The sequence below is a fragment of the Mesocricetus auratus genome, unplaced genomic scaffold, assembly GCF_017639785.1.
Source record: "Mesocricetus auratus isolate SY011 unplaced genomic scaffold, BCM_Maur_2.0 Super-Scaffold_100026, whole genome shotgun sequence".
Taxonomy (NCBI): Eukaryota; Metazoa; Chordata; class Mammalia; order Rodentia; family Cricetidae; genus Mesocricetus; species Mesocricetus auratus.
Genome location: NW_024429207.1, coordinates 16,844,094 through 16,869,786, shown reverse-complemented (window position 1 = coordinate 16,869,786; position 25,693 = coordinate 16,844,094). Strand labels below are relative to the sequence as shown.

The 25,693-nt window shown below is 43.0% G+C and overlaps 1 protein-coding gene across 1 annotated transcript in view; it reads left to right on the top strand.

Annotated features, from left to right (window-relative positions):
- Positions 1–25,693, top strand: part of LOC101844715 (prolow-density lipoprotein receptor-related protein 1) — a 46,329-nt gene that overhangs the window by 3,411 nt on the left and 17,225 nt on the right. The window contains exons 2-18 of the mRNA XM_013110699.3: positions 6–119; positions 1,922–2,041; positions 2,674–2,913; positions 3,722–3,835; positions 5,900–6,019; positions 8,013–8,138; positions 8,578–8,781; positions 9,106–9,274; positions 9,574–9,742; positions 10,595–10,820; positions 11,908–12,033; positions 13,275–13,499; positions 18,197–18,508; positions 19,768–19,980; positions 21,873–22,055; positions 22,582–22,797; positions 24,771–25,003. Coding sequence (XP_012966153.2) covers positions 6–119; positions 1,922–2,041; positions 2,674–2,913; positions 3,722–3,835; positions 5,900–6,019; positions 8,013–8,138; positions 8,578–8,781; positions 9,106–9,274; positions 9,574–9,742; positions 10,595–10,820; positions 11,908–12,033; positions 13,275–13,499; positions 18,197–18,508; positions 19,768–19,980; positions 21,873–22,055; positions 22,582–22,797; positions 24,771–25,003 — 3,110 coding nt within the window. The remainder of the gene's footprint in view (positions 1–5; positions 120–1,921; positions 2,042–2,673; positions 2,914–3,721; positions 3,836–5,899; positions 6,020–8,012; positions 8,139–8,577; positions 8,782–9,105; positions 9,275–9,573; positions 9,743–10,594; positions 10,821–11,907; positions 12,034–13,274; positions 13,500–18,196; positions 18,509–19,767; positions 19,981–21,872; positions 22,056–22,581; positions 22,798–24,770; positions 25,004–25,693) is intronic.

Below are 25,693 nucleotides of genomic sequence, written 5' to 3'. Positions count from 1 at the left end.
TGCAGGTGAAATGGAGTGCAACAGGACACAGCAAGTGGCTTGTGGTGAAAAGTGCATTCCTGTGGCCTGGCTCTGCAATGGGGAGCAAGAATGCCCAGATGGGACAGATGAGCAGTGTGGTAAGCACTTCTCAAGATGCTACCATGCACCAGCCCTGGTGTCCAAGTCCAGGATGAACACTCCTAATGTGAAAATCTGAAATGTTCCAAAATCCAAAATGGCTTCGTACAGACCTGATACCGCTGTGGGACATTCCACACCTGACTTTATGTGGTGGATCTCAGCCAAAAAGACAGGTTCACTAAAAATACCATATAAAATTACCTTCAGATTGTATGTGGGGAGTATATTTGAAACACAAGCTACTTCTTGGGCTGACATAGGAGGATCATAAGTCCAAGGCCAGCCTAGGCTATTGCTTGAGTCTGAGACCAGCCTGGAAGAAGTATCAAGGCCCTGTTTCAAAATGAGAAGGTTGGGGGGATAGCATATAGAATGTGTAAGACCATAGGCTGATCCCCAGTGCTGTAAAAAAAATCAGAATTATTTAGATTTGGGCCCATCCTTGTGGTACTTTAGTGTGTGTGTGTGTGTGTGTTTGCAAAATACATGGAAAAAATCCTTAATCTGAAACACTTGAGAAAGTTCCTAGCATTTCACATACAGGATATTTGATGTGTATTTGGTTACAGTGTCCATACTTATGTTTTTGTCGCCTGAGGGGCTATTCAAACATGAGGAGTGTTTTGAGTGGTCACAGGTTCTCAAAGACTAATCCACACATCTTCAAGTAGTAGTGGCACCACTGTAAGAACCAAGTTTGCACCTTAAATGTAGGCGTAAGCATTGGTAGACATATTAGCTTAAGTAAACTAATCCAGAGCCTTTTTGGGAAAGCCTTATAGACCACAATACTCAAACCTCTTTGGCATGCAAACTAAGCAAAAAAGTATAAAACGGTTAGAAGCCAAGTTAAATATTTGACAAATAGTTTGCTGCTATAAAGCCCTAGTTAGTGCTGAGTGTATTCAAAGCCCCAGGTGGGCTACCCAAACACTCCTATAGGCAGAATGCTTCTTAAGCAATGAGTCCTATTCTTGTATCATGCATATAAGACAGGAAATAAAGTCCTCATGAAGAAAGAGAGAGAGGGAAGGAGAGAGAGAGAGAGAGAGAGATAGATGGATAGATAGAGAGAGAGTATGCCCTGTTTTCTTTATCCTACATCCTTCTTCTTCTTGGGTAGTCACTTGCTATCTCTAACTTCACATGAAATATTTGGTATCGAAACATGCTCAGAACTCAAGGTACTTCTCCAGGGTTGAGGGTATTTGGAACACATGAAAACTCCTGGGTTAAACTCTCAGAATCAAATGATAAGCCAAAACAAAGGAACAAAAGAACAAACAAAAGCATGAGTATACTTGCTTTGTTGTGTGGCCCTCAGGCATGCTACCCATGCTACTAACTGGTCCTGAATGTAGGTGGTACTTTCCCATACACTGGTGTCCCAAAATGAATAAAAAAGGGGGGGGGAAGTAAGCCAAGTGAGAGTATTCGTCTGTCTCTGATTCCTGACTGAGGATGTGTGGCGACCAGCCACCTCATGCTCTGGTCAGTATGCCTTCTATGCCATGATGGACTATATCCCTTATTAAACTGTGAACCAAAGTAATTTTCTTCTCTCAAGTTGTTTCTGTGGAATATTTTGTCACAGTAATGGGAGAAGTAAGTAATACCATAGGGTTGTTGCCAGGAGTGTGGAGAGAGCCAGCAAGTCCAGGGTTGTGATTAGTGTCAAACTTAGAAATAATTATTGCTTTGCTGTTTGAAACATATGACATGAAATCCAGCAAACTGGTGAACTCTGACAAATTTATCTTCCTCCATGCCTGCTCTTAAATCCAACTCTGGCCCGCAGAAGAAAGATGTCTTGGACATCTGCAAGCCTGGCAATGTGACGATGGGAAGTGTATTCCCACTAGCTGGCTTTGTGATGGTGCCAGGGACTGCTTGGATGGCTCCGATGAGGTAAACTGTGGTAGGTATGACTTACTTTAGAATTGTACCCATTTATTACTTGTGTGTATTTGTACAGTAGCACATGCACTCATGTGCCCCATGCACCAGCCCATGTGTGTAGAGGTCAGAGACTGACCTGGGGAGAAGATGACTTGAGGAGTTGGTTCTCTATTTCCGCCACTCGGGTCCCAGTGATAGAACTCATGTTAAAAGGCCCAGGCAAGGGCTGTTACTCACCAGGCCGTTTCACCAGCCTTGCACAAAGCTATTTGCAACAGTCCATCGTCTCTCTGCTCACTCATAGCTTGTAGCAGCATCCACAGTGCTAACTGAAAGTAGGCCACAGAATAGCCTTAGGCTGTGGGTGCTAAGCCAGGTAGTATATTGCCTTCAGTGTTATAAGAGACTCTCATACACATTTCTTTGTTTTTTACAAAATTATTGGCTTTATTGACTTTTTAAAGACTTCTTTGGGGGAGAAACTTCAGTTCAAAAAGTCACAACCATGTCCCTAATGATAGACCTAGCTAACATCTCTTAGTTGTTAGTTTCATAGATCAAGTCAGCGACATAGCTGTAGTACTTACCTGGATAGGCATGTCCATCGTACTCCAGCAGCTCCGCCTCACCCACCTAATTCCTGCCTTTCAGAGAGCTCAACAGCCTGTCCAGACTGCAAAACCCAGTGTCCGGGAAAGGCTCAGTGTCTGGATGCTTGGGAGCACTGTGATGGCCATCAGGACTGTGAAGATGGGTCCACAAAAGCACACCGTCCCCACAGCCATTGCTTGGCTGGGCAGTGGCAATGCCAGAACGGGGCATGCGTCATGGCCAGCTGGAGGTGTGATGGCATCGATCACTGTGGTGATGCCTCGGATGAGGAGGACTGTGGTGCGTACTTACCTCTGGCATCCCCGCTTAAATTTCAAGGGCAGGATGTAGCACATGGGCTGCTCTGTGCAGCTACATTCAATCCCTGCCACTGAGGCTGCCATCTTTATCTAAAAACAGGTTGCTCCCTAGCAATAGCCAATGCGGAGTTATCTGTGGAAACACAAAGGGCTGCTTAAATAAAAACTCTTGTAATGTGTATGCTAACTAAGCACTGCCCAGCTTGTTCCCAGCGCTGATGAGCCATCTGTAGCACACCTGAGCACCAGTCTATGCAGGGAGCCCAAAAACAGATGATGCCTGTTCTCACAGAGTGAACACTGAGGGTGAAAAAACGCCCACTAAAAGGCGCAAAGCCCAACCCCAAACTAGGGCGAGCATCACATTCCTCTCCTGGACAATCCCCAACCCCAGGATAGTGGTGCCTCTGGTTTCCCAGTGAACCAAAAATCTCACTCAAACTTTTGTGGAGTTAAGGCTATAAAATGTAACAGGCTTGGTTTCTAACATTTGTACAATTACGTTGCCTTTTAAAGGAATACTCATTTCAGGTCAAGTGACTGACTCTAGTACAATTTTAATCCCAGCTATATAAAGCTAGATCAGTCAAGTTTAGCACACTTTCCATCGAGTGTCCAGATGTCTTGCTATTTTTACGATTGAGTCTAAAGTCCTAATTCTCTGAAGAAAAAAAAATCAGTTCAAAATGATAAGCATTACTTTTCATGCTTGAGTTGAAACGACAGTCTCTGACTACATTCCTGTCCTGTAAGTCGTAGTGAAAAGGAATGTTCAACTTCCTCCGCAGTCTCCTGTCCAGAAGGCACTGTGAGCTGTGATGGAGGGAAATGCATCCCAGAGTCTCGGATGTGTGATGGGGAAGGCGACTGCGCAGATGGTACTGATGAACCCATCGCGTGCGGTAAGAAACCGCTTCCTCAGCTTCAGACGGGAGGCGCGGAAACGGGATGAGCTAGCTTACTGCCTTAGTTACTGCACTAATTATTATTCGCTTGACTGTCACAAAATAGCTGACAGAAGCAATTAAGGGTGGAAGGATTTATTTTGGCTGGCAGTCACAGACTGGGTGAGACGGGTTGTCCAAGGGCATCATGGGTATGTGGCTGCTGCTTTTCTCATCTCTGCAGAACGGGATGCAGAGAGATGGGGCTGAGGCTGTAACTGTAAAAGACCTGCCCCCAATGGCCCACTTTTGCTCGATAGTTCCCATGTTCCAAAGGTCCCGTGCTTCTTAAAATAGCACCATTATCTGGGGAGCGCATGTTCAAAAACTGGAGTCTGTAGATGACATTTCAGATTCCAACCCTAACAGTTATCATCAGGGCCAACTCCTTGGGAGAATGCCTAACATGAAATGCATACTTGGGCAATAAATTTTGTCCCTTACATTGTACTACCTTGCATTTCATTTATTACATTAAAGCTCCTATCTTTGGTGTTGTGAATATGAGCAAAATCCCTTAACTTGGAAAACTTCAAGAGCTATTTTCACTTTGTAGCTTTAAGGATATGGGTTAGCTAAAAAACATAATAAATATTGTACTGCTTTGGAAGTCTGAGATAAAGCCAGGAGTGTAGCCTCTAACGTTGGTGTCACCCGAATCGCCAGGGCCACACTCGGCTGAGTCTCAGCCATCTGTAGCACTATACTCCTTTCAGCAATCTAGAGATCCCTCTAAGCCTGATGCATACAAATGCTTTTGCTCAGCTTTCAGTTTGGGAATTCTACAGGACCCAGTACAACTTTGTGGATTCAGTACAAGAAAACCCTAAAAACCAGTGGAAGCAATAGAAACCATTTGGCGAGTGTCTAGGGGAGGAATGAATCAATTTGTTTAAGAAAAAATAGGATAGAATTCTTCAAGGATTTAACTGAGAAAATCTCAGAAAGCATCTTTTCTGATGAGGAGAGAGGTTGTTGTAAAGTAACTCTGAATTTTTTTTTGATACAGGTTTCTCTCTGTGTGTAGCTCTGGCTGTCCTAGAACTTGATATGTATGTAGACTTGCCTCTGCCTCCTGGAGTGGTGGGATTAAAGGCGTGTGCCACCATCACCAGGCTGTAATGGGTTTTTTAACCTTCTGGTTTTCACTAGAAGAATCACTGTTGGATCCACTAGAGAAGTGTTGCAGTGTTTCTATCGCTGTGATGAAATACCATGACCAAAAAGCAGGTTGTCAAGGAAAGGGTTTATTCACCTTATAATTTCACATTGCTGTTCATCACCAAAGGAAGTCAAGATAGGAACCTAGAGACAGGAGCTGATGCTTACTGGCTTACTTCCCCTGGTTTGCTCAGCTTGCTTTCTTATAGAACCCTGAATCACCAGCACAGGATGGCACCACAGTGAGATCTCCCCTTCTGGTCACTAATTGAAAAAATGCCTTACACCTGGATCTCATGGAGGCATTTTCCCAATAGAGGCTCCTTCCTTTCTGATGTGTTGTGTGTGACGTCGACACACAAAACCAGCCAGTACAAGCAGAGAGAGTGAGCATCTTACCTTAAGTCATTTTGTCACCTGTCTCCTATCTCCCGTGCCTCTGAAGACTCCCCCTAAGGGTTCTGAAGAAATTTTGTATCATCAAAACACAAGTGGAAATATAAGCAAACCAAGAACAGCTTGGGTTCTGACATAGACAACTCATTGCATTCATAAATGCAGCATACAGGGCTGTCCCCATTACCCATGGACCCCACAGGAAACACCTAAGGGGGTCTTGGCTTTTCTATAGAAGGGAAATAAATACACCAGCATGTGAAACTGTCCGAATGATAGCTTGGAAACAAATGTCACTGTCCTGCTCCTATCATATCTTTCCCCAGCCCCATACTCCCAGGTGAGAGAGCAGGATCAAAGGTTGTCCCTAAGTGGTCATCTGTTCCTCACCCAGCACACAAGGTGCACAATACAACATGGTTTGTAAAGCATTAATCTCCACTGAGTTCTACCTTGTATCTACAGGTAAAAACTGTTCCCTGCTGAATGGTGGCTGTGAGGGGTCATGCAGTGATACCCGCTGGGGTGTTCAATGTTCCTGCATATCGGGGTGGAAGTTACAGCCTGATGGATGGAGCTGTGCAGGTCAGAGCTCACCTGTCTCATCCCTTAGAAACATTCTCATTGTGGAGACATGTACACAACATGAATTTTTAGCATTTTAGCCGTTTTAAGTGTACTGTTATTGATATTTACATTTATAATGTCCTAGTGTCACCACCATGCATTTCTAGCTCTTCTCATCATTTCAAATACTCTCTAGGCTCCACACCATTTAGTTTATAGAAATCTCTTGTGACTTTCTCTTTCTGTGAATTTGTATATTCTACAAAGCACAACATAAGTGGATTCACACTGTATTTGTCCTTTTGTGTGTCACATAACTCCAGGGTTCATCCATGTGTCAGTATTCTATTCTTTTTAAAGGCTGGATGCAATTCTGTTTTTTTGCTTGTACTGCATTTTACCTATTCAGCTATTGATGGTATATTTGGGTTGTTTTTGCTCTGTGTGTGTGTGTGTGTGTGTGTGTGTGTGTGATTGTGAAAAATATTAGCATAGCTGTTACTGTAGGAATATGCATTTTGATTCTTGATTTTGTATTCCATGGATTTCTGCTAGGAACAAAATTCTGAATTGCAAGTCAGTTATTGACCAAAGACAAAGTACTAAGTTTAGTGTCCTACCTTATGGAACTTAAGGAATTTCTGTTATTGAACAAATATGCTTGTTACTTCACAACCAATCTCCAGGTCTTAGCAACCAATGCTGGACAGATTGTGGACTTAAAGTACTTTTGTTCCTGCTTGTCCCCTTTAGATGGTCTTCTCCAGGCCATTCAATCTTTGGATTTCATTTCTCTCCTTTGTAAAATGGGATTGTGGTACCCTAAAATAAAATTTATATATCTTCATTATTCTTAATAATGGGAAAACATATGACCAGTAACCTACAGCACCCATCTCTAACAATACAGGATGATAATTTAGGTTGAAATATAATGCAGGTAAAATGATCTGCTGGGTTGAATGTGTTCAGTGGAAGGACAGGTTGAGTTCTGCTCTGGGCCTTATCTGTGTATTCAGTCCTCTCTTCATGATGGACTTGCAGGCCTACCCACCTGGGAAGGCTATAAAATCATATTTTACATTGGCTTTTATATTAAGACTTCATCAAGAGATGTGATGAGCCAACTTTGAAGTTTATTACTTATAATTAAAATGTAATAAGTCTTAGCAATGAAATTTAATTAATTTTGTTTAAATTAAAGTTATTAGATTATTAATTCTTCATTAGTAGCTGGTCATGACCCTTAAAAGCATCTAGGTAGGACTGTATCACACTTTTTGGGTTTGGACTCATGGTAAAGCTTGGTTGACCACAAACTTGACTGTGGTCATGTATTGATTATCCTGTGACTGCAAAGTATTGTTATGCCCTAGGATCATGTGGTTTAGGATGAATAGCATTTTCTTAAAATGTCCCCAAGGAACTATTTTCTTTCCTATTACAAATAAATAAATCTCACATAGCTTTGTTGTTTACCTGAGGGAGAGTCCTCTTTGGTTTTTATTGTTGTTTGCTCGAAACAAGGTCTCATATAGTGCAGGGTGGAACTGAACTTAAGAAGTAGCTGAAGATGAACTGAACTCTTGATTTTCCTATTTCCATCTCCCCAGTACTAGGTTAATGGGTACATTTCACCAAGCCCAGTTCCTGACCACAGGCTCTGAAAACCAACTGTACCTCAGTTCAATTTGGTGTCATGTTTGTGAGCATGCCCTTTTGCATCTGCTTAGAAGAAGTGTTCTGTGGCACAAATAGTCTACTCTGGACCCCAACACTTGTCATTCTGAAACAGATTCTGGTGTGACCGGTCAAAAGTATAGCCTAAAAATGTTGCCGGATCAACAGATTGTATTTCATGCTAACCATAGCAAGGCTCCCTGTCCGCAAGCTTCTGCTAATTTATATTCATATGAATGGGAACTCTGTGGTGATCCCGTAACTTCTGTGCACTGAAATACTGAAGCTATAATTCCTGACTCATCTCTAACTTACAACTCTCTGTCACCAGATGTAGACGAGTGCTCTCTGGAATATGGTCCTTGTGGCCAACTATGTCATAACACACCAGGCTCTTATTCCTGTGGCTGTATTCAAGGTTACCAGCTCTACAATGGTACAGACTGTCGAGTTACAGGTGAGTTCTATAGTCAAATCAAGTCTAATTTCTGCTCTGGTCCAAAGGTGACAGACATTGCCCAATCAGAGTGCCCATTGCATTGAGTATCTTTAAGGTGACACAGTTATTCTGTAGGCCATAGAACTGGGAGCTCCAGAGAAACAGCCAGTTGAGTTTTAATTTGGCATGTGCTTCTTTGCCTCAGGTTGCTCATATCTGACTGCTATGTGACAAGCACGTATTGGATTTCTGTCTAGGTGGGAACATCTGAATCTGAAATCAAATAAAGCAACACTGTTCCAACAATTAGCTTTAAAGTCATGGGAAGGAGGGACTAAGACAACCCACAAATCTCAGAGTGTGCTTTGTTTAGAAGAAGGAATAACATCTTTAGTTAAAGGGAAAGACATAAAAGAAAGCTTCAGAATAATATGTTACTATCTTCCCTCTACTGCAGATGATGATGTTAAAATTCTTATAGCAGCAGATAAAGAGCTTGGTATCCTGGACCGAAGAACAGGCATCTATGAGATGCTGATCCCTGTAAAATCAAGGCCCAATTCTGTTGCTTATGACCTGAACAGAAACATGTACTTCTGGGTAGATAAAGTCTTGAATGTGTTCATCCTTGGGAAGCCAAACTCTGTTCCCCTCTACCCAGGTATGTTTTTTTTTTTTTTTTGGCACTAAAATTTAACTTCTTAAGGCTTCTTATGTTACTGATACAAAATTCCTGAGACTGCCAACCTTAAACAAGAAGAAGGTCTTTTTTGATTTCAGACTTTTGGAGTGATCAATAGCGACACATCATGGCAGAAATATGGGGGGTGGAAAAGCTGCCCATCTCTGGCCATTATTCCTTGAGTCCTATCTGCCTCATTGTATAGATCCAGATCAGTTATTGGAGAAACTTGTCAAATACTATTTTCAAGGCAAACATAGGCATGAAAAACTGCAGGTGTAACTCTGTCTCCTGTGTCAGCAGAACTTCCACCTGTGAGCAGTATTTCTCTGGACTGGTTCACGGGACAGTTGTACTGGGCTAGTAGCTCTGCAAGGGTCATCTGTGCTGGCTTAAGTGACGGCAGAGGCTATGTCAAAATCTTGGAAAAGGATCTTGTGCCAGAGGAACTGGTGGTGTTTCCTGCAAAGAAGTAAGTAGTGTTTCTCTTGGGATACAACCCAAAATCTCTTGGCGTTTTACATACTTAAGAAGATTGCATGCCAGCCCTAAAGTTTCATTTGCTCCACAAAATTGTTATTTGTACATCTTAGACTGAATTCCAGGGAGCCAAGCCTTTCCATGCCTGATGAATATGGGAGCTGAGCTGTCCAGCTTGGGGTAGCAGGACAGAGACAAAGCCCATAGGAGAGAGCTAAGGGAGTTGTAGAGAATAATGTGTGGACGCAAGTGAGGGTGTCTCTGAAAACCACGTCCTCCTGCTGCTTGCAGATATTTGTACTGGGTAAATCGAGGTGAGAACGGGGTGAAGACTGTTGAGACTGCAGGAATGGATGGCTCTGACAGGAAGACACTGGCAGTGGTGACCACAGAGGAGCCTTTAGGACTGACACTTGATCATGTGACTGGCAGACTCTACTGGATCAGTGGCTATAAAGAGGTACTATAGATAGGCCCAGAGGAAATGGGAACTCTCTTTTGCTAGGAGCTGGGAATGTGTCTACAGGTATACACCGGCTTCTCTGATGGCTAGTGTTAACTCCATGCAGTAATTTGCATTGCAAAAACAAGAAAAGCAAGGTTTAATTGCACAACATCTTCGAGTAGAACAGACTGTACCAACAGCTTGGGAGACTCGGTGTGCTTTTTTTTTCTTTTACATACTCTATAGCCCAACAGTGCTAAATTTTTTGCAGTTATAAAGGTCATGATTTATGTTGTACCCATTTTACAAGATGTTTTTAAGATTTCTGGGAACTTCCATGGAAGCATATAGTTACTTAGGCACTTTAGAGCTATACTCAGAATCCCAAGGCCTAATGTTGTAGTTTCTAATATCCCAACTTGGGAAATGACAAACTAAAAGGTCACTATGACATAGTGACTAAAAGCAGAAACTCACAGCTTGGTGAGTCACATTTCCAAGTCTCATTTCCTAGTTGTGATTTAGGCTTTTCAGGATGCTTCTGTGGGTATTCCTGGCTCTCTCTGAGAATACATAAAACACCTACCTTATGTGGCAATCACAGAATAGAGTGGACAGCGTTGGGACATGTCTGGATGTAGAACACATGGGATGGCAGTTAAAATCTGAACAAAGAACCACTCCATGTGCTGACTTTGACAGTAGACTCCACAATCTTAGATGAATTCCTCCCTATAGGTTTGATGTCACAGGGATATTTAATCCCTGTGCCCAGATATCTAATCAGGGCCCAGAAAGCTCTGGTGACAGTGACATCAGCAGCACTTGCTGATGCTGTCTCTAACTCACGAGACTGTCATCCTTCAGTCCATAGAGACAGTGAAAGTGGATGGCCATGGGAGGTACACCTTTCCTGGGATATTTTTGGAAGATGAAGACTCCGTTGGCCTGGCTGTGTTTGAGAATGCTTTCTTCTGGGCAAATGAATCGCAACTGATTCGTACCTCGCTCAGCAATCCGAAGGAGAGAGAGGTGCTGCTCCGAGCCTCCGTGTCTGCTCTCTCAGTTCTCCACAAGTCCCAGCAGCCCAGGAGTAAGTGACCCACTTGCTTCTGAATCGCTAAGATGGAAACTGCCCAGGATGAGACCTCAGTGTGTGGTAGAAACTTGCTGCTTTGAGACCAGGATGTGTCCTAGTCCATCTCCTTCCGGCTGTCCACAGGACTTCTAAATATGATCAAAAGTGTCATGGGGAAGCTCATTCTAAGTCCTGTGCCCTGTGCCTGGCTAAAGCATCAGTTGGATTTCTAAGGCCTGGGGTATTGAAAATATAAGCTCTGGGCTGGAGAGTTAGCTCAGCAGTTAAGAGCACTAGGTGCTCTTCCAGAGGACCCAGGTTCAATCCTCATCACCTGATTTGTGGCTCACAACTGTCTGTAACTACAATCCCTGGGGGTCCAATGTCCTCTTCTCAGGCACCAGGCATGTATGTGGTACACATGCACACAGGTAGGCAAACACTTATACACAAAAGTAATAAAATACATGTATCTAAAAACTAATTAAGAAAAAGGAAACCTAAGCTGTCTATGGAGGGGAGGGTATGGATTATGCCCATTGGCTAGAAGCCTGGTATCTTGCTTCTAGCCAGAAATCAAATGTTCACCAGGGAGGAATTAAAAGCATTTGTTAACATGAATTGTAGATCATACTATGTAATGCGTCTTTTTATTTATTTTTAATTTTTGAGTTTTTGAGACAGGGTTTCTTTATGTGGTCCTGGCTGGTCTTGTATTCACACCTCTGCCACCTGAGTGCTGGGATCAAAGGCATTCTTCACCATGCCAGGCTAAGTGTGTCTTAGAAACTAACTGTGGTGGAGAATACAGATGCCTTTAAGGGAGTCTCTCACTAAACCAATGGGATACTCATTCTGCCTTAACTCCAAGGGAGAAGGTGCAGTTGGTTGAAATTTGTTGGTCCTATCGTAAGACATTGGAACACTTGTCTGATAGCTAGCCAGGAGACCAGCACGGTTCAAAGGTCAGCACACCCATGGAAGCTGACAAGGATATTCGGATTCTTCTTAAGGCAGACCATCTTATCTCTTCTTCAGTACTGAGTTTTGAATGGCTTGGACGGAGAACCTGAATCTATGTCTAATGTTCCTTTGTAAACAGGCAGACATTCGGCATGTGCTCCAGGTTCTTGCAGCCACCTATGCCTCCTGTCCCCCGTCCATCCCAAGGGCTACAAGTGTGTCTGTCCAGAGGGACTGTTTCTTTTACCTTCTGGCACATGCAATGGTAAGTTCCCTGGTGAAATGGCTCACTCCAGGTTAGCCTGGAAATATGGCAGATTCCATTTCTGATCACCACAACTCCTGACTTCATTTTGCTTTATTTTTCAGTTTTATTCATTATTATTGTGAGAATGATCACATGTGTACCACTGTGTGCACGTGTCCGTCAGAAGACAGTTTTGTGGAGTTCATCCTCCCACCTTTCTGTGAGCTCCAGATATGGAACCCAGGCTTGCATGCCAGGCACTTGTACCTGCTGAGTCTTTTCACTCACTCTCTATTCCTCTCGAAGGCTAAGTGCTATTCTACTTTATGTATCTAGTTCATCTATTACCAGACGATTGGATTTGATTTCTTTAAAGCATAAAATGGCATCTATAATTCATGTTTGCATGAAAATTTTACAAGTGAATCAATAGAAGTGTCTTCTATGAACCATATTACATATCTTGACTTAGTCTGTAAGTGAATTCCAGTATTGTTAACACAAATTCCCCCATGTTGCTGTTTAATCGCCAACATATTAAAGTCTACACAATCTATTGAGTATTTCTACTCAACCTGTGTGGCTTTTAAAACTGGAACATGAAAGTTTTAAGAAGAATAAATCATGTTTATGCTCCAACTTATTTTTAAAGATGGAGTTCACAGGGCCAGCTTTGAATGGAGCCGTGGTGGGATGAACTGCAGTTGCCAAGCAATCGGCTCAGATTTAGTTTTGAGCATTATATATGGTGTGCAGTTAAACCCACATACTCAATTTTTCTTTAAATAAGAGAAAGCAATAAAAAGAGTAGCCAGGGGATGGTGGTGTGCACCCTTAATCCCAGCTCTCTGGAATCAGAGATAGGTGGATCTCTGAGTTTGAGGCCAGCTTGTTCTACAGAGGGAGTGCCAGAACAGTCTGAACTACATTAAAAAAACCAAAATTAAACAAACAAAAATCCCCAGTAGCAAGACATTATTAAATCAGTTAGTACAGCATTCCAGTGATTCAGCCTTCCCCTTCCATTGAAAACCAGAAATATGCAGTGCCTTGTGGAAGCCACATAATGCTGACATCTTACAAACAGCCCATGTCTTTAGAGGCTATGGTGGTCATATGGTCATGTGTGTATGCTACAAAGACAGAGATGTGAGACGTTTGTATGGGTGCCCGAGCTTGAGATGAGGCAGCTCTCAGAAGGGACCCCAGGACTCGTCCGTTAAATGGTCAAATAGTGAATCTCTCCTTTCCCTTTATAGAATTCAAAGTTGTGTTTTCTTCTGGCAAGCGCCTGTACTTGTTGAAAGTCAGCGCTATGGGAACCGCTGTAGAGCGAACTCTAGTGGAGGAGCATGCTGGGCATCTTTACTTACTGGATATTGACTGGAAGAGGAACCTCATCTATTGGTCAAATGCCCAGGGACATCTCGTTTATTCAGCGGGATATTCGGGACAAAAGCAAGAGATTTGGACTCAGCACACAGGTGAACTGTGATGCCATCTTGTTTTCTTCCTTTATTTTCTGGTTCTAAAATGTGCAGGACCAAAAAAGTCTATCCATCCCTAGTCTGAATGTATTTTCATGCCAAAGACTATGTGTGACCAATTGAATGTGAATCTGTTATTGACCCATTGTTCTTAGGCATGACCACAGCTATGAGGCTAAACAGAGGTATAAGGGTTTCTTTTTATTTTTGTTTCCTGGCTTTAAGTCAGTGAAGAATAGGAAAAAGGGGGGCTTTCATTCTTCAGTTTTGCATTGCAGATTTTTCATACTCTAATTTAAAAGTCATTTGCAATGCAGATTTCATAGAGAAAAAGCAAGATATTTTCTTAATATGGCAATATATACTTTTCCTTCCCACACTCCTAAATGCTGCACCTCACCCGCAAGTTCCCCTCATTCTGCCTGAAAGCAGCAAACATCTCCATTGTGAAGGGCTGAGACTTGAGCTGCAGGGCGAGTCATTAGCTTTCTGAACATCTATATCTGTGTGCTCTGCCAAGAACTAAGGTTATAGCTCAAAATGAGAAGTGCTTCCGGCACTTTCCTTGGGGATGTACAGGATACCCAGAGGGCTGGGTAAGTAGAATGGCTGTTGAATAGCAACTTCTAATACCCCAGTCAGAAAACATTCAGGACAAACTAACCATGAGAGCACCTAAGAGCTATCTGTGAGATGCCCGATCTCAAGCATCTTCCCACTTAATGGAAATGCTACCTTCTCCCCGCAGGCTGGTCTTACTAATTGGCTTCTGTGTTGTAGTTATATCAAGGACTGCTGGTTTAGTCTGAGATGGCTCTGTTGTGGAGCAGTGATAGCTTTCCATAACTATAATAAATGCCCAAGGTGATCAATTTGTAAAGAGAAAATCCTAACTGAACAAATGGTACACAAGTAAGTTAAGAGAAAAAGTTTGTTTTAGCTTTGTTTAGGTTTACGCATTGTTTTTAGACCTCTGGTGATACAGGATGCCAGTGGTGCAAGTGAATTGTGGACCTAAAGTGCTCACCCCAAGACCAAAGAGAAAAAGAAAGAAAAAGGAAGGGACTGAATACCCATAGACATTTTAAGGGCACATATTCCCAATTGCCTGATTATCTCCTATTGGTCCTCATCCAGTAAAAGTTCCACGGCATCCCAATAGCACCTCAGGTTAGGTGGGCATCAAGGCACTTGATGAACCTTAGTGGGGTATTCAAGATCAAAACAAACTGCAGCAGTGGCTAAAAATCAAAACAAAGACGACAGTATCACTCCTGCTAGCCAGATATGTTCATAGATTACGTGGCCTCCCTAAAACCCATCGGGACATTTAAGTGTCCTGTGGTCAGTGTTTTCTCTTAGGCACGTTACTCTTATGCTAAAGTTGAAAACTGAGGCCCAAAAAATCCAGTTAAAATTCTTGGTGACAAAATGAGAGGATTTCATAGTATATGTTTTTAAGTACCAATGTGACACTGTTCAAAGAACATTCTGTGAACCTGGCAAGTAGGGTTTTAACCTTGAATCTGCAAAGGGCAAAGATGAAATTCTCTTTCTACATTGAGTCCTCTCTCTACATTGACTGAGCTTGACAAGGGAAAGAGAGCACTGAGCTTGGACCAGAATGACTTCATGGATACAAAGAGAACTCTGATCTAATCTTAGAAAAGTTCCTCCCGTGAGAGGTGGTGACGTAGTAACGAAGTGCCACCACCTAAAGGAAGGACAATAAATCACACACTAGGGCTCCTGTGTGCTGGCTTCCCCATGACACCCCACCCCCTCACCCTGTGTGCGTCTACCCCCTTGGAAGTTAACATTGAGTCCTCACTACCACGCCCTGCAGATGCGCTACAAAGTGGATATGTTTAGCAGCTGGCTCTCTGGGTATCACAGTTTGGATAAGAAAGGAACCCTGCCCACGGCCCAGTCATCTGTTGGATGAGGACTTGGCTTCCAGGTAGCATTACTGAGATCTAATCATTAGGATACTGACTTCATCAATAGATCAAACCAGCAAGGAGTTCTGAAATGAATGGACTGTGAGAAGCCAGAACCTGGCTGGGGGAAGTAGCCTTGGTAGGTACAGCTTGTGTTCTCCCTGCCAACTTCCTGGCCATGGTGAGGTAAGCCACTCTGCCCACTGCGTGCACTCTGCCACCTTGCCCTGTCCTGTCACAGAGAGGCCCAGAAGCACTGGTGACAAATGGCTGTAGACTAAGTCCCGGGCAGGAATAAAACTTCCTGTCATCACTCTTTATTCCACCTCAGACACCTTGTAGCGATGACTAAAAAACAGAAACAAGAACATAATAGGAGAAAAATTATGCACGCATATTCCTTGACATATGCTTGTAATAAAGCTCACTGATTAATAGGGCATAATCTATGATTTTTTAAAAAAACGAAGATTGAACATTTTCTCTGATAAATTGTAGAGGAAGTGTAGTTGAATGCCATTAATACTTTTGTTTCTATAAGCAAGTGAAACAAAGGTAAAGTAATGAAAATACAATGGAATTAGTTCATCAGTGCCATAAGGATGGTTTCAGTGACCTCAATAATACATTGTAAGTTCTAGAATGATTTTTGCATTCTCGGATTTGTTGGATATTTAGAGTTTAATTAATTTCACATGTAAGTGGAATCAGTACTGGTAACATTTCTGCTTCTTTACATTTCTTTTATTTTGTGGTGTGTGTGTACACATGTGTACACATGTGTCCATGCATATGTGTGTGAGTAGACCAGAGGACAGCTTTCAGGAATCAGTTCTCTCCTTCCGCTGCATGGGTTCCAGGGATCAAAGTCAGGTTATCGGACTTGGTGGCAAGCACCTCTACTCATCTTGCTTTGCTTAAGTAAAGATTAAGGGTTCGCAAATTTTGTATGAAGTGCCAATAGTAACCACCACATTTGGTGGATAGTTGCCATCGTATCATGGAAACAGCATTATACAATGTACGAAACACTAGCTATATTCCATGAAAAGTTATCTATATAAAAAGGCAGTGGACCAAATTTGATTCAAGGTCAACTATTTACTTGTCTGTAGTCTAGAGAACATAACACAACCAACCAGCAACCCCAAAACAAGTACACTCAGATATGCTGCACTAACAGTTTTTATGGTGTAAATACTCCCACAAATGCCAGCTTCCAAGCTACCATATGACATGGTTAAAATGGATTTAAGAAGTATTTGTGAAAGCAAACTTTACACAGTATTTTCACCATTCAGGAAGGATTGACTATATAAAAAAAAGTGTGAAACAATTTACCACAAAAACTCAATGTCCTTAACACCTACATGATGAGGCAGGTGTAAAATTCCACAATGGTATTCATTTAGTAATGTGCACTTAGTGTTTTTGTAAGAAGTACTTTGAGGCTTTATGAATAAGGTATACAGGAAACAAAAACAATATTGTTTTTAGACTCATGTCCCATTCTCAGCCAATCTAAAAAATCCAGAGAGAATTCCAAATCCAGAACCACATGCAGTTCCACAATAAGGAGGTTCAAGCCAGTAATAGTAAATTGTAATAAGAATATATTAGTTGGGTATTACTGTTAGTAAATCAATATGATTGATTTAATTACTTACCTTGAACCTCCATCTTGCAGGCTTCCTGGCTATTGTGAGTTTGTGTGGCCCTCTTTAGTAACTTAACCAGAAAATAGCAGACACTATTCTGAGATGTCCTGTTTTAATTCTGCTTGTAACAACCCCGTGAGAGAAGTATCCCTGTCATGGATTTGAGGAAACTGAGAAACAGGGTTTTGAGGAAGGCGTTCTGACCTTCTAGCTTGAGACTGCTCTTAATCTTAATAATAGGCTGCATCCCACAGTAGACGAATCCCTAGTTTAGCTCTGCCATCAGCTGTGAAGAGACATCATGACTATGGCAACTCCTATAAAGGAAAGCATTTAATTGGGGCTGGCTTATAGTTCGGAGGTTTAGTCCGTTGTCATCATGGTGGAGAGCATGGTGGCATGCAGGCAGACATGGTGCTGGAGAGGAAGCTGAGAGTTCTACATCCTGATCTGCAAGTAACAGGAAGAGAGAACAACACTTGGCTTGGCCTGAGCATCTGAAACCTCAAAGTCCACCCCCAGGAACACACTTCCTCCAACAAGACCACATTTACCCCAACAAGGGCACAACTCCTAATAGTGCCACTCCCTGTGAACCTATGGGGCCCTTTTTATTCAAACCACCATTACCCAAGATTTTAATGTACTTGGTCCTTATCATACCTACACCTTCTCATTGTAGACTTTATTCACTGTGTATTCTCTTGGTGAACTTGCATTCTATCTGAAGTGATGTCATCTGTCCTAGTCTATTTTCCTAAAGCAATTTCAGCTCTAGCCCCTTGATGTGTGATGATTGATTTATATATTGACCTGTGAGAAGAAGGAATGTTCCTCTGAAGTTACAGGCCTGTGTTCAAATGCAGGCCACTTGGACATCTCCTTCAAGATGGAGCAGATCTTGCCAGGTGACTGTGAGGACCACTGGAGCTCAAGTGACAAAGCTGCAGGGTCTAGAGTGGGGTATTTGAGGCTCATGTTGCAAAGGAGTGTCTGTAGGAGGGGCTGGTCTCCCTCCTCTCCTTGACCCATCTGAGCCAGTATATGAATATACAGAGAAGCCCTTTCTAAAGTAGCCCTTCTCTTCCATCTACAGTCTGCTCAGCAAATGTGGACATATCCACCGGGAACCTGTTCTGGCTACCATGTGACCGAGGTACCATTCAGAAGACCAGAGTTCCCAGCACGGATTCGTACACTCTCTACACTACAAGCCACATTATACTCCAGCTGCTTCTTGATTGGCCCAGACGGGCGTTGTACTGGGTGGAGAGCGGGAAGCCCCTGCAAAGCATGACCCTCGATGGCAAAAACAGACAGGAAGTCTGGAGAGGCTCCTGGGCAGCAGACACTCGGATGGCCTTGGACCTTGGGTCTGCTAGTATCCTCTGGACCACCAAAGGGTCGGGTAAGTACTATACAGCAGTACCATAGGTAGGATCTGAGGTCATACACCAAAGCCTCTTTTTAGTTTAATGCTTCAAGTCATTTCTTTTAAACTTAAATCAATATTTGTGTTTGGGGCTTTGGTGGGAAATTTTGTTTTAAATTTTTAACTGACACATAATAGCTGTACATATATATAGGGTAAAGTATGATATTTTGACACCTGTATACAATGTGCAATGATCAAATTATAGCAATTAGTATATTCACCACCTCAAGCATGTGCTGTTGCTTTGTATAGAGAATATTCATAACCTTTCTTCTAGATGTCCTATTTATTCTGAGCACTGCTTCCACAAAGACTTTAACTCAAAACTTGACAGTTATTGCAAGGCACTTACTGCAAATCCATCTCTTATCTAACAGTCTGGTTTAGGAATTAAAAAAAAATAGAACACCAGAAATAATAGGCTTAAGAGTTTCAAAAACATTTATGTAGTTTTTCCAAAAGTTTGTTCCAAATTTGTTTTCTCTTCCACAAGTAGAAATAGCAGGAACAAACTTCCTCTGTGAAGGACATACGAGAGCTATGGTTACAGCTTGGTAAAAAAGGTGTAAGCTGTGACTTCACAGTGATTGCTCATCTTCTTAACCTAACAGCTACCTTTGAGCCCAGTGGCAACATGACGATAGCCATGTTTTTAGTACATGCTGCTTTTCTATTGCTATGATAAAAATTCATGACCAAAAGCAACTTGGAGAGGAAAAGGTTTGCCCAACCCTCCAGCTTACATCACGAAGGCAGGGAAGTCAGGGCAGGAAGTCAAGGCAGAAACCAGGAGACAGGAGCTGCATCAGAAGCCATGAAGGAGTGCTGCTTACTAGCTTGCTTCTCCTGGCTTTCTAAATTTGTTTTCTTATGTAACTGGGACCACTTGCCCAGGGATGGTACCACCCACAGTGATCTGGGACCTGCCACATTAGTTATTAGTCAAGACAATACCCCCACAGGCTTGCCTTTGGGCCAACCTAACAACACAAGACACATGGAGACAGTGAGGTCACAGCTGGTGGCCCTGCATGCCAGGCCTAAGATCCCCACTTTCCTGGAACTTAAGCTATTCATCGATTTCTTTTAACCTATGAAACTGCAACCTCAGAAATTTGCAAGGAGGATAATGTGCTTCCTTGAAGCTTTGGCTTTGGGACATATCATATAGCACACATGCTTCCCATCTTGCCTTGGGTCACAGGTCAATCTTGATTCTTATTCTTCCCTAGGACTGCACAGTTTTAGTCTACTAAAAAACCGAACATGCTCACTGAACGCGTCCTGGAGTGACGTAGTCATGGCAGCCCACGAGCCTTATCTGGTGACAGCAGACAAGGCAGCTCTTGTACTGTGGAACAGAAAGACACTGGAGCCCTTCTCCACACTGAAGGAGCCACACATAAAGAAAATGATCATCCTGGCAGAGAACCAGGAAGTGCCAGGCGAGTCTTTCTTTGTGGGGGCCATCCCCCATGTTTTTTTAGGGTAGAATCCTGGGTATCCTTTTGTTTACATTCGTACTGGTCTCCTCTTCATCCCAGCAGTCTCCCTCCATAACTTGTTCATATCCAGGGAGTTTAAGAACTGAACACATTTTTCAAAGTTGCTAAGAGATTTAGCTAGTTAGCTAAACCATAATAGTTGTAGCTGTTCTTAGAGAGGTCAACTTGCTATGGCCCTTTAGGGAAAGATCTTTCATGTTAGTGTATTCAAGACTCTTAGTCTGGTATGAACATAGCTGTGAACTGTTCCCAAACTGATTTACCAAACAACCTATTCCTTTATGAGACACATAGCAGTGACACTGTTGCAGGGGACCCTCTTTGATGTACCTCCAAGGCTGTGGATACAGGCTGAATATCCTCTACCCAAAATATTTAGGACCAAAAGTATTTCCAGTTTTGGACCTACCTCTGTTTTTGACCCTGGAGTGTTTTTCACATGCATAATGAAATATGCCATAGATGAAACCCAAGTGTAAGCCTGAAATTCATGTGTAATTCATGAATACTTTATGCACATAAACTGGAGGCCATTCACTACTAGAGTCTTAGTGTGCCTGCCTTTGGAATGTGACCTGCCACGTGAAGTCAGGTGTTTTGTGTGTGTGTGTGAGAGAGAGAGAGAGAGAGAGAGAGAGAGAGAGAGACAGAGAGACAGAGAGACAGAGAGACAGAGAGACAGAGAGACAGAGAGAGACAGAGACAGAGAGAGACAGAGACAGAGAGATCATGTTAGATTAAGAGAGTTTTAAATTTTGGAGTCTTTTGGATGTTGAGTTTTTGGGTTGGTGTGTTTAGTTGTGTCAAACAAAGCAAAGCAGGCTTCTTTATCATGTTTGTATATAGTCCTTTGGCAGAAGAAAAACCATCCAGTCCTAGGTTATGAAGCAGGAAAAGAGGAATTCCCACCCCAGGTTTCAGAGTCTTCCTTGGTAGAAACACTGGGTATAAGAAGGAAGATAGAAACCAAAGGGATGGAACCATTTCCATCCCGTATCCAATTGCACAATGTCCCATCTCTCTCTTCTTGGTGACCCATACAACTTTCTGACTCACTGGTTGCTTTACCCTGATCTTAGAAGTTACAAAGCATCAAAACTAGGGATATATTCCTAAGGTGGCCATGTGCAGACATAGTTAACCTTCCTGCTTTAATCCTGTTCCCATCTCCGACACATCTGTCTGTTGCTGCAATAGTTGTTGACAAATACTAAATAGTAACTGGTGCCACTGTCACTTCTGCTTTCCAACAAATGAGTGCCTAGCTTATGCTGGCTCTCGTCCCAGGCCAGGGAACCAGAAGGACTGTCGTGCATTACTTAAGGCTAGGGACACATTTTGAGAAATATATTGCAAGGTGGCATCATTGTGTCACCATTACTGAATGTACTTATCCAAACCCAGGTAGACTGACAGCACACCTACTCCAAACATAAGCAGTAGATTTGTTAACACCAGTTGATTTAGTAACTCCGCAACAAGAAGTTTCGGCTTTGTTATGCTCTTATGCAGCACCCTAGGTGCAGTCTGTGATTGACAGAACATGAAGTGATACAGTTACACTCTGCTTTTCATCTCTCAGATGCAAACAGAGCATCAGATAGCTCAGGGAGGAGAAATGAACTTCCCCAAATTCAAAGCCGGTAGATAAGGGTCTACGTAGCTCACTTACCTAAGTGTACTTACATTCGGTACTCCCACAGGCTAGTATAATTTAGAGCTGCGTGGATACTCAGTCCTTGTGTGGCTTTCCAAGGGAGGGGACAGTGGGAACCTGCCCCACTGCTGGGCCCTCCTGGACTGATTTGCTAAAGTGACATGGTTTACTCCAGACCCTGGGCTTATGGAGACAGTGCCTACTGTCTCTTCTCCTCCTCCTGTTCTCTGCACCCGGTCCTCTGTCCCCTGCCAGGATGGGAAGGGATGCATTCCCAGGGAGTCCCTCTGCGATGGTGAGCTTGACTGTCAGGATGGCTCAGATGAAGAGAACTGCTCCCGGGTCTGCCATCAACCAGGTTGGTCACGCTGTCTTTGGTGCTTTGTGCCAGAGTCATCTTCAGGCACACGATAGGAGTTGCCAGAGTATGTCCTTAATTGCCACATCCCAACTTCCTGTGGACATGTTTGCATGCTGTCACCTGTTGGAATGCTGATTCCCCAAGGACACACTTTATCCATCGACCTGTGTTTGTTGCCTGGTTGCTTCCTTAAATTTGCTAAGTGTTTCAATACTTGCCTTTTATAGGCTGGTCTACAGAATGGCCTAAATGGCCCACTTACAAGAGTTGGTAGTCATTTAACAAGTCGTCAAAGCAGCCAAACACGGGATGTCTTATTTAAATGACTTAGTTCAGGTTAGTAACATAATTGACCTGAGCACATTATAGTGAGCTGCTTTCTGTGTCAACTAGACATCAGAATGTAGATCAGTTGAGATATCCTCTCTTGACCCCAGAGACACTGGAACAAAATGAGGTCATCTCATTTTAAACCTTCCTTCTGACCAATGCGAGCCTTGGGCTTGGGCCTTTTCCATGCTAGGGGTCTTCCAGTGTCTGGATGGAAGCAGGTGCATAGAGGAGAAGTACCACTGTGATGGGGCTCAACAGTGCGCCGACGGCTCTGATGAACTGGGCTGCTGGAGGCCTGCTGAAGACTGTTCACTGCGTTGTGACAACAAGACCCGGTGTATCCCTAAGAGCTGGCGATGTGATGGGAAGCTGGACTGCTTGGACAGAAGAGATGAACATGGGTGCAGTACGTTCTATGAGCTTGCCAAGACGTGCATGTGTGCATGCACGTGTGCGTCTGTGTGTGTGTGCGCGTGCGTGCGTGCGTGTGTGCGTGTGTGTGTGTGTGTGTGTGTGTGTGTGTAAAGAGGAGTGCCGAGTCTTTCTGTGTAGCCCTGGCTGACCTGGAATTCACATAGGTCCACCTCCTTCTGCTTCCAGAGCTCTGGGACTAAATGAATTGCTACCATGCCTGCCCCGTCCCCAGGATATATGGCCCCCAGGAACATTTCCAAACATCTTATATTTGATTTATCTTGGGAAATTATGTTCTATAATGTGGCTCTGAGTGATAACCTAGGCAATACCCATCAGGAGAGTATTGTACCATTGCTCCTGGGGGAAAAAATCTAAAGCTTGATTCCTTCAAACCTCTGGTCACAGCACCTTTACCGTCCAATCAATATATTACTGCTTTGTTTTTGTAGCCCTATTTAAACATGCTATTGATTTATTAACAACCACATCTAATATAATCATGTGGTTCATTAGACCCACCACAGCCTTTTTCTTGTGTGTGTGTGGGGGCAGAGGACATGGTTTGTTTTTGAGATAGATTCTCAATGTGTAGTTCTGGCTCGTCTGGAACTTGCTGTATAGACCAGGATGGCCTTCCACTCACATAGATCCTTATGCTTCTGCCTCCAAGCCCAGTATCAAAGGTGTGTGCCACCAAGCCTGCAACAGCTTCTTCTTGTGCTGGAAACATATGACAGAATTTTCATTGCTCTGAGGTTATCGAAATAGTAAAATCACCAGAGTGTGAAAATGTGAAAAGTATAGTTCTAAGTATAGCACTAGGCTTGTTGCATAACAGTGTGAGAGTTGACACAAAGGGCATAGTGTTACCTGTTTATCCCAGATAGAAACACACACACATACACATGCACACACATACATACACATGCACACACATACATACAGATACACACATATACACACACATGCATACATACATATACATGCACATGCATACACACACATACAGATACACACACATACATATGCATACAGACATATGCACACTCACACACACATACACTTGCACACGCACAGTCACACACACATACAGATACACACATACACATGCACACACACATGCATACACACATATACATGCACATGCATACACACACATACAGACACACACACACACACTGAACACAAACTGGAAATACAAGAGTATTTCCATTAGGGGAAAACAGGTCTAATTTCCAAAATTGTTTTTTGTCAAGTTAAAGATCTACTTCCCTGAATACTTTATATTTGAACTTTTCACTTGCTGGACCATATTGTAGTTCTTGTAACTCTCCTTTCATTTTTATGGGCTTCAGAGTCTTTATTTCTCTTTTTAATGATGTAGTTCAAGGACTTGCATCATCTTGTGGGCAGGGTCTAGAATTGGAGTGGGAAGAGCTGGGTGGGGCCTCAGCAGGTTTGCTATGGAATGGACCATGTGTCCAGGGCTGTGATTGCACCTGGGATCAAGAAACCATCAGAAAGAATGAGATACTAGAAGATCCTTGAACTCTAGATGAAACGTATCTCTGATATGTTCTCTGGGGCTAAATCAAGCAGTTTTTGTCTGTAGGCACTGAGTCCAACAACATGAATTATAGAACATGTTAGATGTTAAGAAAGACTTTCTTTTATTATTAATGAATAAAGTTTGCAGAGAAGGTCCTCACCTTGTCTATGCCAGGGTCTGCCTGTAGGGCCATCCCTGTCCCTCAGTCCTTATGTTCTAGGACCAAGACAGGACTGGGGCATTAGATTAATAGTAGGTCCTTCCTAGTATAGCTCTTTCCTGGAGATGATTTCCTGCCTGATGGGGCTGGTTCCCAGGATGACAAGAGAACTTGGGAGAGTGTCTAAAGTGTTTTCCTTGTCACGACTTTCTTCAGAGTTGCCTGAGCTCTTACCCAGTGTTACCTTTCTCAGTTCGTGAAAAATGCACCTCCTCCGAATTTCAATGTGAGAATGGCCAGTGCATAGCTTCTTCTCTGCATTGTGATGGGAACCGAGACTGCCTGGACCACTCAGATGAGGAAGGCTGCCCTGTTGCCCTGCGGTGTCCAGAAGGGGAGATGAGGTGCTTGAAGAGTGGAGAATGTGTGTTGGCAGAGTGGATATGTGACCATGATGTAGACTGCAAAGATGGAACTGATGAGAAGGTAGTGTACCCCTCCTTCAGAAATACACAGAGCCACCATTGCCCCTGAGTAGCCAAAGGTCTTCCCAGGATGCCAGAATCTGTGGATGCAAAGTCTTTCATAGGGTGTGGCATAATGTTTGCTTATAATGGACCCATGTGCTCCCACACATTACATGCTCTTTAGGTTACTTATAACAACTAATGCCGTGTTTCTGCTGAGTAGATAGATTCCACGCGGGATTGTTTAGGGAGCAGTGACAAGAAGCAATCTGTTCTGTGTATGGTAAAGACTCACTATTCAGAAATATTTTTGATTCTCTATTCAGAATGGCTTGCTGACTGTAGCTCTCAAACACAGTGACACATGCTCTTGGTTGGGAAATTCAGGAAAACACGGAGGCAGATTAGTCACTCATAGCTGCATCTGAGTATGACCAGGAGACTGCAGAAAGTCAACCGTTTAAGAGGAACTTGTGTTGTAGGAGGGCTGCAAGGGTTAGAAGAACATGATCACCATGGCTTGAATAACAAATCCAAAGGTGAGCCTGAGATGGGACAGGCTTGTCCACTAGCTCCTTTGAATTGTCACCACGAAGCTTATTGAGGTTCAAGGACTGTCCCAGACACCACCTCCTTGTAAATGACCTTAGTGCTCAGAAGCTGTGAATGTGTCTAAAGGCTCCAGGGTACAAAGATGGCGTCTTACCTG